We start from the raw sequence: 20,381 nt of genomic DNA on the forward strand, positions 1-20,381 counted from the left end.
AATACTGAAAAAGCAATTTGTAAGTACCTAAAAAAAAAAAAAAGTGGATACGTACCAGCCAACATAGCTCACTGAGAAGCAAAGCATAACTACCCTTCATAGTAGGATAACAAGTTTTAAGAATAGGAAGAAACAGCAGATGTCATATCTTGATCTCAACAAAACATCTGGCAGTCTCACATTCATTCTCATAAATAAGCAAGGGAAACAGTCTACATGAAATCTCTAAGTGAATGCAAAACTGGTCTTAGAGCTGTACTCAAAGTCTAGTCACAACTGACTCACTGTCAAACAAAGCACACAGCAACCTCCAGTTCTCACCTGTGCCCACTGCTACTCATTATTTTCTACAATGGCTTGAATATTGTAAGAATGTGATTAAATATTTACAGGAGACCATATGTCAGTGGGGCTCCAAGCATAATGGAAAACAAATTTAGACAAGATACAACAACATTTGTTGCCTACGCATAGATTTAGCTTAATTTTGTTGAAATCTGCAATAAAAGGCTTTGAAAAAGATACAAAATATTTACAGTTAAAAGCAAGGCAAGACACTGATGTAACTCTAATACTATGTTAACAGATAGGGTTTGGTGCCTTGAGTGCAATCTGAGGTTACGCATCTATTAATGAATGGATACATTTGCAAACTGGAATATTCAAAAAAGTCATAATACTGGATTCTTCTCGCTTCAGTATTATATCATGACACCCATCCTCTATCTTCTTTGTCGCATGCTGGGATTCCAAAAAAATGGGAAACTTGGTCATCGTTAAAATGGATTGTTTTAATAGGGAGTTTGCATGTTTCTTTCCGAATGAATAGAGCTCCCTGCACTAATTTTGTGCATGTGACTACTCGAAGAGACAAACTTAATAAATCTAAAAACTTAAATCATTATCATAATTTATAAACTTGCTTAAACAGTTAAGAGTAAGCAAGCTAAAGCAAACTACAGAAAAAAAAAGAGGCGGATTTGATGATACAGTCTGTCCTTCTAGCTAGGTTGTTTCTTTCTTTTCTTGCTCTGTGTATACACATTTTGCATTTACAGAACGGCACTGTTCCGCCTAGCAGTTGCATAAATGGCCACATCTGATTGTGCCACGATGTAAACATGAACTCTGCTTGCTTGGTCTTACGAACCGATCAGGTGTATCTGCTCTGCAAGTTTGCTGGTCGATACACGCTCTGTGTATTCCCGTTTTCAATATCAGAATGCAAGCACTGCTTTAACCAGACACACTCCCCCATCCTCTCCAAAGTGGAATTAAAAAGAAAAAGGGAAAAAAGGCATCAACAAAGAACAACACCCTGCCAAAATCGTACCCTAACACAGTGTGCTTTCCCTTTATCAGTCACTGGCTTAAAAATACTTTGCCTTACATGCAGCTGTTCAAACATGATCAGCACAGCAAAGCACACAAAAGGCTTCAGCAGTTTCTAACCCATGGGAACATGCCTGCACTTTTCTTTTTTAAACATAACTTCCGAAAAGAAATAGGTATTGCATTAATAATACACGCCATTACACTTTCAAGCACATAAAATACATAGTTAGCTGCAGCACATGGAAGTTGCACGTTTTAAATTTTTATTCATATTTCAAAGGCCTTTAAAGAGTGAATCTCCTGGTACCACTTCATTTTTAGAGAACATCAGAAAAAGATAAATTGCATAATGCACTATATTACAGAGCGTAGCTTGCTATTGAATAACAATTTCATAGGAAAAACAGCACATAGAGTCCTCTCTGCTTTCACAAGAGGTAAGCTCTTCATAGGCTTCCTTAGAGGAGGGATAAAACTTGCAGAGGACGTACGATTCAGAAATTCCAGCACATCATGGAGATGCACTGGGAGTAAGACAGGTATCCTAGCAAATTCCAGCTTTAGCTCTTTTTCTCCTGTAATTATAGCAGCAAGTAATGTTTAAGAATGCTTGTAAGCATTCTTAAGAAATCAGGCAAGAATCCTCATTTCACGCGTATACAATATAGCTAGAGGAAAGAGCAGTTCAAACAATTTATGATGTCAGCAGGAAAATTTGTTCTAATGTTCTGAACTTGCAAGATTGCATAGAACGAGCTAGAAGTGATTTTAACTCTTCTTTCCATCTTATTAATATTTTTTAACCTTACACACTACCAAAGACACCTGGGTTTTGGAAAGATAATTCAACCAACACTGAATCCTCAGAGAGCACACCCACATGAAGACGCTTCTAAGGTGACCAACGCGAAGACCTTATTGCTATTTGTTTAAGCACGCACTGCATGCAATTTTTAAGTTTAAAAAAAAAAAAACCACCACCACCACCACTCATTTTTGTTAATAACATCCAAAAGGTAAATTTTGACTCAAAAATATATGTATATATTTGTATCACATATACTGTTTTGATATAGCAGCAGTAGAATTTTTCCTATATTTCAGCCAGCTTCCAAGGAGCAGCCCCTTCTTGCCTCAACCGCTCAGCGCTTTCTGTCTGGTCCTGGCTACCTACAGTTACAGGAGACAATCTGGCAGGCTGGAGGGCTAGGAAGCGCTGGGCCACAGAGCAGCACCGCACCTCCTTCCTTTGCTAAACTTTTCTAGAGGCACAAACATTTGTTAGGACATGCCCTTGGGAAGCAGCTCATTTATCTTATACTCAACAAAATTAGATGTGAGGAACCAGTCTCAACGTACCACCGAAAACAATTTGAGTCTACAGTTTGCATCTAAAACTTTTGAAATTATAGACTGCTTATAAATATGCATGTAGTATTTAAAGTTTCAAAGTAGTTTTCTGTCATCTTTGAGTGCTCTAAAGTATGCTATTTATTATTTCATATTGTACATTTTCTCTTGCTCTGTTCGAACAACGGAGAAAAACATGATGTATTGTTAAAAGTATTAATTATAAATTTGCAGCTTGTGCTGATTAGAAAAGAATGGTATATTAACAGGCTCTATGGAGAACTTAGATCAAACTCTAGCATCTCCAGCTTTTGAAAATGTATTGTAAAAGTTCTTTTCCTCTCCCTTCCCATTATGTAATTATTTTAAAAGCCTTATCGAAAAGAAATAAAGAGATTTCAACAGCTGTTTGTATGTCAGAAGATACAAAACGAGGAAAGGAACATAAAACCTTGATCCCCATGCAGGACACTGCTTAACAAGAGCAGCAAAACACTTCAATATAGTGATGTTTTAGAATTAAAAAGCTTTCAGAGTGAATTTCAGAAATCTGAAAAGTTAAAGTCTGTTTTCAATGAGCAATGCCAACTGTTCATTCTAACTTTCTACACAAATCAATTATATCAATTACTGAGAATCCATAATTAGATGAATATACACACACAACACAAGAAAACTTCAAAACTTGGAAAATATTTCATGGGCTGATGGAACTTCTTCAACAATTTAATGACTGATAAAACACACCAGGATTGTTTTAAATTGGGAACTGGCTAGAAGAAAAGCAACTAAGAAAGTCTGTAATTAAGAACTTTTAAGATGAAGCTAGTTTGAAATCTGCAAGTAATAAAAACTTCCAAAAGCTTAGTTAGTCTCTTGGAAGTATGATGCAATATCCGTTTAACATTAATCACACCAGAGAGGCAATTCTATGTAAAAGCGTTCCCCTTATTACCAATAAGGTTCCTTTCACAGACCGAAAAGCGGTCTCAGAGGTAGGCAGTAAAAAATATTATCAAAGTTCTGTTTATTCTGGTTCTAGTTAAGAAAATTACTTATTTGTTATATATATACACACTCCAAGGGCTTTGAATTTAATTGGTATATGAATGGATTTTTGAGGGGGTTTTAGAAAGAGTGAAAGGAGCCTTCAGTTGGTGTAACATCTGCTAACAAGACTGTGCTAGAGATGCAGCCATGGGTGTGCCTCCAGAGACATATATCTAACTTGGGTAATAAACAAGAGATATTTGGGGAAAAATTAAATATTCGTTTTATTAAATTTTTTTTTTTTGGTGCAAGAATACCGATTTGGAGTCACATAGATACACACAGGAACACAAGGCCTTTTAACGACGTTCTAGGATAAGCTGCTCACACAATTAACCATATTGTTCAGGAATTTAAAAGCTTAGCTGCCAAAGTAAGGTATAGTATTTCTCAAACGCATTACATCAGACATTTGTTTAGTGAAACTTAAAATGAGATAAATGACTCGATTAACTATCATTTTAAGAAGGAAAAACAATGTTTGGAAAAAAAGACCATTTTCTTAGACTGTGGTGCATGTACAACAGATCCTTTTAAGGCACAGTGATACTTAAAAGCAAAAAAAAATTTCAGATTTAAAGAATATGGCTCATTTACTGATCTCGACCACATTCTTTTTTGTGGTAAATGTTTACAGTAATGTCAAAAGAAACCATTTGGTATAATTAGACTCTCCGGTAGTTGTTTAAATCCATTCTAGTCTTTATTTTTGCTAGAATAGCAAAAATAATCTTATGTTTGAACCTTATGCATATTAAACATAGAACGGACACCAGTGTTGCGCAGATAAAGGTCTTTTTACATCATCAGCTGCTGTGTACTGAGTTTGTTACAAATTCCTAAGCACAGCTTGCAAATGCTCCCAAAATGACACAACCTTTGTAGCAAAAATAAAAGAAAAAACACACACACAGACTTAAAAACCACTCTTAAATCTGGAAAGTGCTATATGCAAGTTTCCACTCCATGCAGAGACGAGAATTTGTGCCCAGATGTGGCATGTTTGGAATACAGCATCCTACTGTGGTAAGGAAAATGGCAACCATCACGGAAACCAGTCAGGAAAGTCCGGCTCATCGTCACATGCCTAGTGAAGCTCAATATTGGAATATTTGCAAAAGAATAAGATTCAGTAGAAATAGTCACTATTTTGTGGTTATAAATATTTAAAAGTTCTACCACAATCAGGCTAGGTACCTAGCTATCATTCCAAATTTCTACCTTCCCCAACACCACTTTTGATCACAGAATTGATCATATAAATTTTTTTTTCCCTGAAAACAAAATAAAAGGGAAGCTTGCTATAAGTCACCACCATATCAAATTATAGTTGACCAGCCTTCCCTGACTTTCATTAACGCATCCTATGATTGAACTTGCAATTGAAAAAGCTGATGCCATGAAACACTCATATTTGGTAGATATTAATAATGGCAAGTCCCAAAGTATAATGTTCACTTGCACTTCTTATGAGGAAAAAAAGTTTTGAAATAAACATGTGTGCAACGGAATTTAAAAAAATAGTTTAAGAAATTTCCATTTCTTGCCATCACGCATCACACTAGAATGCAAAGAAAAGGGCATAGTTAATTTTGAGCTGACATGAAGGTTTAAATGATGAGGTAATGATAACTGCTTAAAGTTTCACCCTATTTTGTTTTGTTATCAAAAACAATTATTTCACAGTCACTCTCTGCATACAGTTAATTATCTTCATGCTTAGAAATTCAAATCTTCCCCTTCAAATCATAGCTCTTCAAAATAAAACAGTCCTAGTCCTCCTCATATCTACATGCACGGAAACTATTTTTGACTTTGTCAGTCCAGCATTTTTCTAGCTCTAATCTATGATTTTTGGCATGGGGTAACCTGAACTCTATCAGTATTCAAAATTAATCAGATCACAGCATATTTTCTGGCTTGCTTTCAATTCCTCTCCCATATTTCCTTCACTTTGTTTGCCCTTTTGATTTAGCATTGGGCTGACAGCCTCAGAGAACAAAGGACCCTTCCAAACTATAATAGCTAACTAAGAAATCACCACTGATTTCTTCTTCTTTTTTTTTTTATTATTTGTACACTTAGGGTTTTTGTCTTTCTTATATATGCGCACTACTCCGCATTTACCAGATATTGGAAACGTAGATGCTTTTTTATTGTTACATGGTATTGTTATCTCCTTTTCTAACTCTTTTAAAGTCAGTTTCCATTTGTGCAATTAGTATAAATCCCTACAGGACTCCACTGATATACCCTCTCCATTATAAAAAAAATGGATCATTTAGTCCCATCTTTTATTTCCTACCCTTCAACTAACTGATTCAGAAAGACTATAACACATTGGAAAAATAGTCTGGAACAATGAAAAGGCAGGGAACAGAAATAAGACTGATAAGAAGTCTAAAAATCATATAAGGAAAGATTAAAGAAATAATATTTTAATCTGCAGAAGAAAAGGTAAAAGGTAGTACGATAATGTTCAATTAGGTAGAAAGTAGTTGCACAGAGCAAGGGAATAAGTCATTTTCCATATATTTTTGGCACAGAACAAAAGAAATATTTCACTTAAATTGCTACAAGGGAGATGCCCATTAGACATTTGAAGAAAAGCCTTAATGGCAGGAACGGTTGAGTATAGACGAGATCACCTTGGGAAATTGTGGCGATATTCAACAGCAAGTTAAACAAGTGTCTGTCAGGAATGATTTGTGCAGCCAATCCTGCCTTTGGGAAGCAGGATGGAACAGGTAACCTCCCAAGGTCTTTTGAACAATATCGTCAAAAACAAGTGATCTCCATTTTTTGTCTGACTACAGGCAATTAATGTGGCTTTTCAGCACCTGACTAGATCACAATTGTAGTAGACCTATCATATAATATTCCTACGGAAAGGAGGCCAAATTACAGACAAGCCATTGGTCACTTACTTGATTTCATTGACAGGTACTTTCCTCTGTGCCAGTTGTTCCACCATGCCTTTTTCTTCTGAAGGAAGCAATACTAACAAAGCTTCACCACCTTCTTTGTATCTGATCAGACACAACAAAAAAACAAAACAAAAGAGGCTCTAAGTAAACATACAAAAATACACATTTTTGTCACAGTTCTCAATAACCAGTGAGAAATTGAGTGCTTATAAGAAAACAAATATAATTAGCAGACAACAATCCTCACTTAACAAAGGGAAAAGGAGGCAAATCATTTAAGTGATCTGTCAACACCACCGCTTGAGCTAGTATCAAAACTATATACAGAACCTTAACTATCTGGAGCTAAGACAGGGATTCAGATCAGCTGCTCTTATTCTTCTCTGCATTAAAAACATTTCTGTGGTAATCCAAGGGCACTTAATCAAAACTTACAATACCAGCAGATCTAGTTAACTGTATTCACTCTTCATCAAAAGGCAACTCTTCTTAACACTTGGCTACCACTGGTTCTCATTTGCACATCCTCCAACTGAAAGGAGGTAAAGGCTAGGAAAGGATTAAATGCCTTCATCCCAAATAATTTCTACTTGTATCTCAAAAAAAGCCTAGTGGTCTAACCAGTCACAAAGGCATCACTGAAAGAAAAAACCATAAAAACAGCAGTTCTTCCATCTAGGTGCAAAAGAAAAAATACAAACAGATCAATTCCATGAATGCCATACCTGGCATTCTCTCATTAATGTTTTTAACAGATGCATCAAACGTAACTGAGTTGACAGTTACTCAGATTTAGGGTTGGTAAAAAAATAAGAATTCTTCTATTTTGTTCTTAAACCATCTTATTGAAGTAACCTCCTTCTTGAGGTAACAAAGTGTCACTTCCTACTTTTGGTGAACTTAGTAAATTGAAGAAGCTCACGGAGAACAAATTACTCAATAGTGTTGGTAAACAAACAGTAAATCCTACTATAGAAGTAGTACAGTGATGGATTAGCTGATCTGCATTAGATCTAAGTCCACATTTATTGCAACAGGTATATTCATTCTTCTTTATATGCTTAAGAGCTAATAAGAAGTTAACAGCTTACTAGGAAGATACTGCATAGAGTCCTCACGTATAAAAAACAACAAGTCATTTAATTTCAGAAACGTGCCAAAATGGAGCAGAACCCAACACAGCTGAGGAGAGTAACTTGTGGGACAAAGCAAAATAAGACAGAAAACAGTCATCCTGCAGAGCAACAATAAACTAACAAAGTTACTCTCAGGATCCCTGGGAGGAGCAGACTGTAATACATGAACTGCTATGACTATGAATAGTGCATTTATTTGAAACAAATTACTCATTATATTATTTTTTCAAGTGCTATTTTATATCAAATCATTTGCTACCTTAACATGCCTTTGGTTTTGTTCCTACTCCGGTCATGCTTTCCTTTTTCTTCTATGCCGGCAAAACTTTTCATCTATTTTAAACATATCTGAGTATCCTTTTTGTTTTCTGTAAGGTAATTACTGTTCACTCTATCTTTATTCTACTCTTAATCTGTTTATCTGTTTCTGTATCAACACCTCTCCCTCTTCTGTCCATCACTAATCCATTCTTTTCTTGCCATTCTGCAAGTCTTTGGTTTCTCTTACTCCATCACATCTTTCTGGCTGGATCTGTGCTCCAATTGCATTAACTCTTCTCCATCAAGAGAAACATCAAGGAAAGGAGAGCTTTATAAAAGGTATGAAGTTTCAGCGGGAAGATAGGAAATGTTATTACTTTGTCTTTGGGTTAGAAACCACATAGAGAATAAGATTGGTCCAAGTTAGGTCACATATATAGGGTTCTTTCCAATAAAAACTCAGCAGTGATAGAAGAAAACACCAGTGCCTCTTTGTGGATGGAGAAGGGGATAGAAATGCTATTTAAGGAAGTGTTGGAGCCAGGGCTCCTTGACTTAAGATAGCTTTAAGTGCAAGGCCAGACAGTATGGAAGGATATCCTCAGGCACGCTAGATGAGAATTGTATCACTAACTGATAAAAAAAACCATTTGAGATGGAATGTAGGGAGACCACATTTCTCCAAGTAAAAACAGCTATCACTTGGCAAAAACTGTACTGCAAAACTGTTTGAAAACTACAAGCACTATCTGGCACAGTGTAGTAAGCAATGCAAGTAGCCACAAAATCTGCAGTAAAAACAGTCTGACAGTTTTCATTACAGCTCTCTGCTTTCATTTGATGAATTTGCCAAACACAATAAAATGTTCCTGGGTATACTGGTTTGCAGATTGTTTTCTAAAGATAATTCCAGGAAAAAAAAAAAATCCCTTTTTTTAATCCTTATAAATGTTTTTCATCCTGAAATTTTAACACTGACATTCTAGAATCTCACAGGGAAATCAAATTGACACAAGAGAAGAGCCTCTGTCACACACCAACATCATGAAAATTTAGAGTGTTTGGTAAGAGTGAGAAGAAACAAATGCTAAGACATTTGGACTCTGCCCAAAAGTGTTATTTAGGTCTAGGAGTTTGAGGTACTGTACAAAAACTAATGTGTAATATATTAACTTGAGTTTAATCCCTTTAATTAGTAGGTCTAAAACACTATCGATGTAGAAATATCACCCTGCAGGATCATTCTGAAAAAGTTCTAAAGCAACCCATACGTGTGGGGTGAGGCAATTTATTATCTTCAGTAACACGGTAAGGGACCACAAGTCAGTGCTGACAAAACAGTCACTGACTGTTTGGGTCCCTTACACAGTAATTAAGGTTGGACTATCTATTTCATATAGACCAAGTCCACACTTCAAAACAGCTCTATATATTTTAACCACAGCCAAATTCAAAATGGTATTTCAATAAAAGTAGGTGCATGTCACACACTGCACTGTTTGAAGAGGCAATGGAATCCTGGAAAACAATTGAACCAAGGAGGACTTTGAATTTTATGGCAAAAAACTGATGGGCACAGCTCCAGGGCAGATAATTATTCATCAAATGAACTTGAACTCCCAATGAACTGTTGGAAATACGGAAGAAAATATTCTCTTATCTACCCAAAGCTTGTATCAGACAGGGGAACAGAGATGGTATTGCTGCGAGTAACAGTGTCTTCAGTTCTTTCTATCGAATAACATATACAGTTTTGTTCTTTTCTTCAAAATAGATGCTATAGGAGGAAATAATTCAGAAAAGGTCTATGAGAATAATCTGCTATCTGGAAAAAATGTTTGTTTAGTTTCTCAGTAAGAATCTTCCCCATTTATCAAGATTAAAAAAAAGATCTCAATCACATCCCATAAACATCTACAAAGGATGATCTTTGTAGGTTCGTTAAATGTAGTCAAAGTTAGGAAGTGGCTCACACAGGTTTGTTGCTTCCAGCATTTAGTATCTTTGAGCGCTTGACTTAGCATTCCTAAACCACTGCTTTAACGTATTTCTTGTGTTCTCTGTGAAACATATTATAAAAGATACACATTTGTGCTATACAAATCATGGAAAAAAATACCCATCGAGGGCTGACGGAACGCTGCAGTGATGTACAATGACAATTCCCACAGCATATTAGACTATGATTTTTCCTCAGTATCCACTAGGCCACTCAAAACACCATACAGATCAGATGAACCTTTCATTTGACTAGTGAAAGGTACTCTTGTGCTATTAGTGCTAAATACATTTTGTGCCGAGTCAGACATCTTTTCATCAGTTCGCGACGTGTAATTCTGAAGGCACGTTCCATAGATGATTCAAAAAAGAAAGCATTAAACCTGGTATGTATGGAGAGTAGCTATTTCAAAGCTTACATTCAATCTTACAAAGCTTTTATGCAGAGAGAAGAGTACAATGGCTAAAGGAAAACAATCACAATAAAATAAAGAACAGAGAGAGATATACAAACCTTTCTCATCTTTTGGCAACTACTAAGGAAAAAAAGCAACATTAAAAATATTCCTTAGAGTTGATGCATTCAGAAATTCAAAGAGACAGAAAGACATTTGATAACTATCAAAGCAGTTCAAGCATTCTCCTTAGATATTCTGAAATCATTCACTCATTTAAATGTCAATATTTTAAATGCACTTAAATTAAACTGAATAGAAAAGGAAGAAGAACAGTAAGTTGCCTTGGTGGTTTGACTGAAACAACAAATGTGATTTAATTAAGTGTGAAAACCACTGGTTTAATATTAATGCTGTTCTTCAGAGCTAAAAACAAAAATGAAATCATTACTGATCTGAGTAAGCTGAAAAACAAGTTATCTTAAGCACCATCTGGAAAGGTTTGTATCTACTTAGCCTCTCCCATGGGTATTTAGTTACAGAGAGGAAAATGTAAGCCTATAAAACAGGAGTTTTACTTGGGCAAAGTTTTATCATACTTCTCAAAATGAAATGAATAATCTAGTAACAAATGTGCTAATAAGAAAGCTATGGTCTTAAAAAGACAACCTGCAAAAAAAAGGGGTGTTTCTTGCCATGGAAAGCCTCCTAATTTCCCAAAGAAGTGTTTTCCCTCTGCCTTTCATAGTAAAAACTGCTATTATTTGCAAACTCACAACACAAGCCTCTGAAAAGTGTCATAAAAAGAAAAGAACACTTAACTGTTTGCTCAAAATTTCATTTCTATTACAATGCCTAAAATATAGGAGAAAAAAAAAAAATCCTTCCATCTCCTAAAGGAAAAAAGTTCTCTGCTAAAGGCAAAAAAAAAGGACATTCCTGTAATTTTTTTTTTCTCCAAGAGACACAAATAAAACCTTTACACCTTTAAATATTATAAAACAGCAAAGAGTCAACCACAGCTACAAAATTTCTTCTGTGGAAGGACTATGTCTTTCTGCAGAAGAGAAGAAGCCAGAAGTTCTCCTCGTTCTTGCTGACTGCAGCCTTCAAATTGTCAACAAAAGGGAACATTTATGTTAAAAGCACATGTATTCATATACTTCTAGTTCATACCTGTCCCATTTATTTATTCAAGACACAGGCTTCAGCGTTTACCAAAAAGGCAAGTAATTTTTCTGCAATCCACTTTTGACTCACAAGAAAGGAAGCAGTGACAAAACATCATTAGCACTACAAAACAAAGGGTAGGATGACATATTTACACTGATTGCAGATGAGAAAGATGACCTACAAAAAAAGGGCAATCACCAAAGGCTGGATAAGAAAGAAACGGGATAAATTAAGACAACCTGGTACTGACTAATTAAAAGTAGACAAAAATGGCGAAGAACATCAACAGCACTATTTCCCTAGCAAAGAAATATGCAGAGCTGCAGGATAATTTCATTTCCTTTGAAATCAATTAAAAAAAAAAAAAAGCCACTAAATTGAGAGGATACTGTATTCACCATGACAGACTCAATCCTAATCTGCTAAAAATCGCCCCAAGCTGCCAGCTGGTACGAAGCAGGAAGTAACGGAGAGCATGGCAACCCACGCTGAGGCCAGGATGAGAAAAAATTCTTTTCACATAGGCCAAACACAGTAAGTTTTAGTTCATGCTAACCCAACCTTGCTCACTACCAGCCAAAGCCTATGCATACCCTTAACCAATACTATTAAAGCAAACTGACACCGCCATTATCATCAAGGCAACAAACTAAAATATAATCTGGTTATTAATCAGTTCCGCCATATCGTGCGGCCAGAGCTGAGCCTGTTGTAACTATAGCCAGAGCCATTTTATGTCCCCACCATGACCACTGCAACATACACTTCAGTGAAAAGTATCACCTTAATTGTCAGTCATATATGAGTCGTGGTGATACCAGAATAAAATACGAGCGGAAACTGTCTGATTGATGGTCATCAGGCAACAGTGTTCTGCAGGAAGGTAGACATTTGGTAGGAAAAAAAACGATGGGAAAGTAAGGGGCAGAGAACTGTAAGGACGGTCTGTGTGTACATGCGGGCCGTAAAGGAAGTACTATACGGATTCCATCTTGAACAGATGTATTGGAACTTGTTTCCCTAACGTTTACATTTCAGAAGATACAAACTGATGCCAAATTTCAAGAGAGTTAAAAGTAGTATTTGTTTTCTTTGGCAAGGACAAAATCATCTATTTTTAAAACTGGCAAAGGAGAAAGACGCATATAAGATATCTGTAAAATTTGGGGGTAGGAAGGTCACAGATATAGAGATACTCGCCTGACAGTTTCCTGTGTTTGCATATTTCCCATTTCCAGAAAACTCAATATAATGCAGGTGACTGCTTTTGAAGATATTCACCACACACAAAGTTATGCAAGGAACCCAAGTACAGAATTTCTATACTTTTGAAGGTCACAAATCAACGTCCATAACCAAAAATACAGGTATTTTTTCCCATCTGTTGCTTAAATATGACTTTGCCAAGCAGACCTTTGCCACTGAAGATCTAATTTAAGCATAACTGGGCCACCATGCACAGCATCAACATACGCTATCAGCTTACTTGTCAAAAGACTTAGGAAGAAGTAAGGTACCACTGAAAAGCTCTTGAGTTTAAAGACATCCCTAAAACCTTGCATTCCAAACCAACAAGCCATCTTAGGGAACATCAGTATTCCAGAAACTCAAGAAAGCAGATTCCTTCAGGGAAAGGAAGTCAGACATCAAGGACACCAAATCAAATTTGAAAAGGCTCTTTCTCCCTCAGATGAAATTCACTACAGAGAGCCAAGGGCAGTAGGCAAAACGCTGCTTTCCGGGTCCCTGTCTGCAGTCCAAGCTCCAGTTCTACAGAATTTCGGAAAGCTGAAAAAACTGAAGAATCTGAGATCGTTCCTTTTCTAATATATTTTTTTCTGTCATTTGCTAGAAGAAGTCTCAGTCTTATTACTTTATTTCAGGGACAAAGGCATAGCTATGGATCCACAACTACATAAAATGCTCATAAAATTAATAAAGAGAAAAGACCAGGAAGAATTTTAATGGTTGAAATTCTGCTGCATACTGTCTTATAAGGACCTGAGTTAAGCCTGCCTCATACCATTAAAAAAATTTGTGGTAATCATCCATATCTAATAAACGTAATGATTACATTTGAAGTCTATTCAATAACATTTCTGTTGTATTTCTACGACACCTCGGGGAGAAAGTCAGTGTGCATGGACTCAAATCGAAGAAACGTTGTGATCGGTTCCGAGATTATGGTTCAGTCCTTCAATAATTTGATTTTGAATATTAAGTTCCTTAACAAAATTGAAATTTTAATTTCACTGACTTTGGAAAAATTCTGAGATTTACAACTAGACATTACTTTATTAGAATTTATATAGGACTGGATTTCCTAGCATTAATTTGATGATTGAACTCCAGTCCTACATAGCTACTAACTCAAGATCTGAGTTTCGATCTCACTTATTAAATAACTTAGCTCTGAAGATATGCTTTGTTCAAACTCGGACAAAAATCAAAGACGATAATAGGAAACATCATGAAAATAGCGTGAGGCCAGCACTTTTGAAGATTTGGGAATGGCGACCAGAACGTCCATCTAGCTATTGTTAGGAAGTCAAGATTTCTGAAAGGCCTGAGAAACAAAAAAAAAAAAAAACCAACACTCATATCTAGCAAATCAAAAATTGCATTTCCAAAAAAGACTATATGCAGATTAATAAAATTAATGCACCACGGGTGGCCATTCCTTGTGTTTCCCACTCAAATTTCTATTAGATGCAGAGCTTAAAGAAAATGGAAAGTAAGAGCAACCCAGAACAACGTAAATTAAAAAAAGATGAGATGAAATTTTGAGTGTATGTCAGGCCACTGAGATATAATAAACACAAAAGCATTAAGGTTACTAAACCTTCAAATTGAACACTATTTGACCACTTCAAATAGTTAGCATCAAAACTAAGGCCATTAAATTTGCCCCCTTTTGCATGTGCATTATGATACCAATCTAAATACATGTTTTCATACTTCTTCCACAGGACCTTTAATTCATCATACAGGATGGCCCAACGATGAGTGCAAAATCACTGAATAGTTAGTTCCATAGGGAAGCCTAAGTATTCAGCATATAAAGCCATCGTTTATTCACTGCACAGACCCTTCTCAGAACACAAGTATTCTGAATAATTGACTCTACAACAACAATGTTCTTTAAGCCTTTGCATACAGTTTTAGTTTTCATTAAGAATCTAGAATGAAACAATTCCGTCATATGGAATAACTGACAAACAATTCAAAAATAGCACAGATCTTTGCTTCTACAGCTATCTACCTATCCCTGTAAAGGTGGAAAGAGCATGAGGGCGCCACTTTTCCACTGAAATTCTCTATATATTTATTGATATACGTAAGACTGCAATTGAGATGTGAGGAGGAGGAGGAAAAAACAGGCATAGTAACTCTTCACCTGTTATAAGAAGTATTTGAAAATAGAGAATCACCAGCTGTGTATGCAAATATAGATCTAATTTTTAAAAGGTAGGTTATAAACAGTGACTTCCCAATCTACATTTTGAATAAGTTAGTTACAAACCTCAACAATCACACTTAATAACAACTGCTAATAATTCTAGCATGTTACTTTTTCTTTTTTTAATGATTTTCAATTCCTTGATAAAACACCTAAAGCAGTGAAGCAAAATTTCAATTTGATGCACACGTTTGTCTGTGCTGCACTTTTTATGTAAAGGAATAATATTAAACAGCTATGAAAATATAACCCAAAAAAGTCAAAATGGGCACTTTTATTATGAGAAGTCTTATTTCAATCCAATACTCATATGAAGAAGTCTGTTCACCCACAGGCTACCCTTCAACAGAGAGAAAATAATATCTATACTTATCCCTAAGGCCTTCCACAGAAATACAGTAAGTCATAGTTTTGTTTTAAAATTCAACTATTACATCTGATTATATAAGCTATCATTTTTACATATACTTCTTAAAGTAATAACTTTAGCTCCCTCATATTGGGCTCAACTTAGACAAAATTTTGTTTCCAATTATACTACCTTCCGGGCCTTCTGTCACAAAAGGGATTGGTGACATATAAGTTTCAACAAAAAAAAAAATTGTTTTTCCTAGCCCATGAGCAAGAAGAGTTTTATCTACTGTTTATTATACTTTTCACACTGTTGGATTTCTTCCCTACTGTGGGAATCTGATATTCCTTTTTTTTTTTTTTTTTAAAGTGACAAATGAACACAGAAAAATGCATGAATATCAGTATTTCTATCCTATCTACATAATCAATGGTCTCTTTAACATCTTTTTCTTCAAAACAACGATCTTTAACAAGTGGTCTGCACTGCTAACTGGAAACTGGGCTGTACCATCAAAGGTAAATCCTACCAAAGCAGCCCAGCAAAAACTACACTAGAGCAGAAAGCTTACTTCCAAACACAGCTGAACAAACGCTGTAGACAGCCTATGCCCACAGATGAAGGTTTTTAAACTGCTGGGAAGAGCTCTCTCTATCATGGCCTGTGAATAACCTGACACTTCACAGAGCATTTAAAACTAAAAACTAAGTTAAAGCAGTTCTCACTTTGTTTTTACATTATCCTAGTTCCAGTACTTCATTCATTCCTATTTCTCTTTTGTTTAGGCATTAGTTCAGTCTAAAGTCTACAGACCTTCGTTCAGTCAGACCTTAAAAAACTCATCAGTAAATGTTACTATCAAGTTAGAGACCACTTAGAGGGTTTGTAGGGATTTGTTTTGATCCCTTCATATCCTCTTCCTTCCGTCTATACAATAGGGCCCATTTATATCTATAGCCAAATTATGAGAACCATGTAACTAGGTTTTAGGTATGCCACAATATCATAACCCCCTTCATTCAGTCATACTAGCTCATCTTGTTTGCTGAGCAGACTTAGTCAGGAGAAATAATGGACAAGAAAAGACAGCGGCTCACAAACCTTATCATGCTAGTTTCAAAACAAATTGAATTAAAAGGCCTTGGGAGGTTGCTGAGTCCTCCAGCTAGTTTGCAAGCAATCCATTTCCCACAGCAGCTGTGTCCACTCTACTGCGTTGAAATACATGTGCTTCTCTTTTTTATTATAGCTTCCAGGATAGTTTCACATCAGTACGTAATAACCACCGCCACTTAATATTTTAGCATATTAGAACATTCATATCGTATTATTAGAAAAAAATTCTAACGGATAATATAGTTCCAGTTAACGCAACTGTAGCCCCAGAGGATACTGTCAAGAACGTAGGTAGGTTACAGTATTTAGAGATTTTTAATAATATACATTGCAAGTTAAATATGTAGTGTCAACAATTTCTTGTGACCTCCACTGGCAGCTATTTTTACTTTACTTAAGATAATGACTTGACTGCAATATAATATAAGAGATGGTTTAAATACTACAATTGTTTTTTAAAGAAACATCAGTAAAAGTGCTTCAGCAAGTCTTTAATATTAAAAAAAAAAAACAAACAAACAAGAAGCTGCCATCTTGATTACGCAGTTCATTGACAACCCAAGACACACATCTCTGAGACACGTTTCCCAATGTGAAATCAAGCTACCACCACTGAAAAACTGTTTCGTTAAGTCACTCACGTTTTTAAATGCTTTAGTCCCGCGTGGACAGATTATTCTAAAGGCTTATTAGTCTCACTTTCATACCTATAATGTGCAGTTAAGGGGAGCCCCAAAGAGCATGTTTCAAAGCAGTTTACTTCATGACAGAGTAATATCAGATGACCCCTTTCACCTTTCCAAAACTTGTGCGTACATTCTTCAGTACTCACAACACATTAAAAAGACTACAGATCTTCTAAGTCTTTATTCACGCTTTTCGGCTGTGATGATCATATCAGCCAGTATAAAGACATTATCAGCCAGTGTAAAGGCATTACAGTATCCTGGTTTTAGAATACTGATTCTTTTATTCCATTTATTTTCAGAATATAATTTACCTAAAGGATAGAGCTTATGTACAGTTAGACTGAATGTGCATGCTTATATGCATACATATACTACATTTAACAAAAAAAATTACAGTGGCTTTCCTAATTCAGATTAAGCACCTAAAAAAACCTAGCCCAGATTAAATACCATTAATATCAGAAGTCTGAGACTTAGCCAGACTCGAAGTTTATATAAAGATCTGGACATACCACAGTGATTATAAAAACTGCAGAGGGACAGATTTATTGTCTTACATTTAACTGTCAGTGTCTAAAAATGTTCTGCACACAGAAAAATCACTAAACTCAAGTAACAGCTTCTATAGTCTCCTCTGAAGAAGGGGGGAAAGGAGGCAGATAACGCTTGGAAAGAAGGAAATTAATTACTGAGACACGCCAGGATAAAAGGACACGAGTACATCCAAAATACAAGATACTTATGCATGAACAGAAAGACAGACTAGACCTTCCAATATCTATCCTACTTGTCAATGCAATCATGACTGAAAGAAAAACATTCCTATATATGTTCCTTTTCATGCCACACAACTTACAAGTTATGCTTGGAAAGACAGTTGGGGAGGCAGGGGAAACGCATATGGTTGTGCTTCAGAAACTATTATCTTCTGCTGTCCTCTAGTGGCACTGCAGTTTTGTTTCACAAAACTGATGAAGGAATTTTTTCAACAGTAGGCTTCATGGGCTAGAGAACAGCAGGCATCAATAGAAATTAAAAGCCAGAATTGAATTTTGCAGATCATCTTTAGAAGTATCTCTTATTTGCTTAGAACGTTTAAACTAAAATCCACAGGAAAATCACTGTGATCTAATAGTTTACATTGCAGTCTTTGCTAGGAGACTGTATGACAAGAACATAGTCAACAAAATATTTAAGGATATGGTTGCAATATTCTCAGTATTACAGAAAATCATGTTATTATACCAGCTAGACTTTAAATAAATATTTAAAAATGCAATTGGAGGAAATAGTTTCCACATTTTTTCCAGTCACCACAATAGTAGCGTATCTTCCAAGTTAAAAAAAAAAAAAAAAAAAAAAACGCACACACTCCTAGGAGATGCCAGCTCTGCTATAAAGTAAAAGCATTACTGGACAACACCCAGATTTTCTTGATTTTACTTTACCCTAAGACAAAAAATGCAGAAGTTGCAATTTATGTTCCACAGCAGCATGAAGTGCAAGAGAAATCCTACTTAGGGAACACAGAGGTCTTATCCATTTAAATCAATCAGTGTCTTGCATTTTTGGTAAGGCTTTGCAAAAGTGTAAAAGTGTTGTAGAAACACCACAACAACTGTTAGTCAAATACTCTTCAACCCCCATCTCAAACTAATATTTTCTCTTGACTTTCATATTTACTTTTGAGTCACAAAATAATTTGATTTCAAAAGTAGACAGTATTCAGCAACCCAGTTTCAGTTACAGCTTAACAGTCTCCTAATTAGCTGAGATATTTAATTTAGGTTTCATTCCATGCAATTATACACTCTCATAACCCATGAAACTTCGTAATTGTCTCTAACCTCATTAATGACAACTATTAAACTGCAGTTAATTTTTATTAAGTTTAAAGAGAAAATATGAGCTCCTCTCATACTAGCTGCTGCTTCTGAAAACAAGTGACATTTCTTCCTCAATATTAGATTATTTACTTAGTGCACGGTATATACCTAAAACTATTAGGTATTTTCCTTATCTTATTTTCAGTGGTTTAGTTCATGCCCTTAACTGTAGTCTTGGAAACAGATTTGTTCAGTGAACTTCAGGACAAAGACTCTGTACGTTTCTCCATAATGAAAGTCCAACGTAGAGCAGGACCTTCACTGATCTCTGTATGAGGTTAAGAGACAGAAAGTACCTGGCAAAGCTTTTCCTACAGAAAGAATTAGCTTTCAATATCAACCACAGTTCTGCCAGCTCAGATAATTTGCTCAGATATGCTTATAATTTCAGTAAGATCCAGCTACTGAAAGTTTCATGTAAAGAAACATCTAAATGACAGCCTGGCGAAGCAAGGGACAGATATGCAGCACAGCTGATGTACTGCAGAGTAGACCCTTTGCCCCCATACTCTGCCTAAATCTGTTCCTTAAGCAACCACAGAAGGTTGTATTCAAGAGGCTCTGAAGACAGACCCATAACCTTGCAAGGCTAACATGCTAGTCAGAGTGACATTTTATTAAAAGTAGCGTTAAAAAGGGGTGGTTATTTGCCTTTATATAGCTGTTCCCCATCTCTAAAGCTGCTTACAATCATTCTTCTCAGCACCTACTAAGTACTAGGAAAATGCCTAAGGACTCCAGATCCGGACAGGTACTTCAACTTAGTAACACAGCTACAAAAGAGTTCAACAATCCTTCTCAAAGCTGCCAGTTAAACCATGCTATATATATTGTTTTCCCGTCCATGACGGACAGTATACCATACAGCATACCATACAAAATTACAAGCCTTCTGCAGAAGCTACACGGGATTTTTTAAAAAAAGTTCTAACTATGCCTATGGTCTTTTTTTAGCCAGGACCAATGAGATTAGCTAAATTCAAATACGTAAGCGACTACATATTACATCTAATTATACAGAACATGCATTGATTTTGCTCACAGCTAACATATTTCCAAAAGCTATTAAAAAAAACTATTATTCCCTTCTATAAGAAAAGGGTAGATAGGAAAAAGGTAGACATAGGGAAAAGTGGAGCAGAGATGTAACCGATTACAATACATACATACCTAAAAACTCCACATTCGGAAAAAGCGTTGAAAGTACACGTGTTCCTACTAATGAGTCACCAAAACTTACTGCTGTCCAATCC

The 20,381-nt window shown here is 35.8% G+C and overlaps 1 protein-coding gene across 3 annotated transcripts in view; it reads right to left on the minus strand.

Annotated features, from left to right (window-relative positions):
* The window catches only part of DDX10 (DEAD-box helicase 10), a 206,030-nt gene that overhangs the window by 166,810 nt on the left and 18,839 nt on the right, over window positions 1–20,381 (minus strand). For all 3 annotated transcript variants that reach the window (XM_068930311.1, XM_068930313.1, XM_068930312.1), the window contains exon 10: window positions 6,663–6,764. In XM_068930311.1, the coding sequence (XP_068786412.1) occupies window positions 6,663–6,764 (102 nt within the window). The remainder of the gene's footprint in view (window positions 1–6,662; window positions 6,765–20,381) is intronic.

This window comes from Struthio camelus, chromosome 1, assembly GCF_040807025.1.
Source record: "Struthio camelus isolate bStrCam1 chromosome 1, bStrCam1.hap1, whole genome shotgun sequence".
Lineage (NCBI taxonomy): Eukaryota > Metazoa > Chordata > Aves > Struthioniformes > Struthionidae > Struthio > Struthio camelus.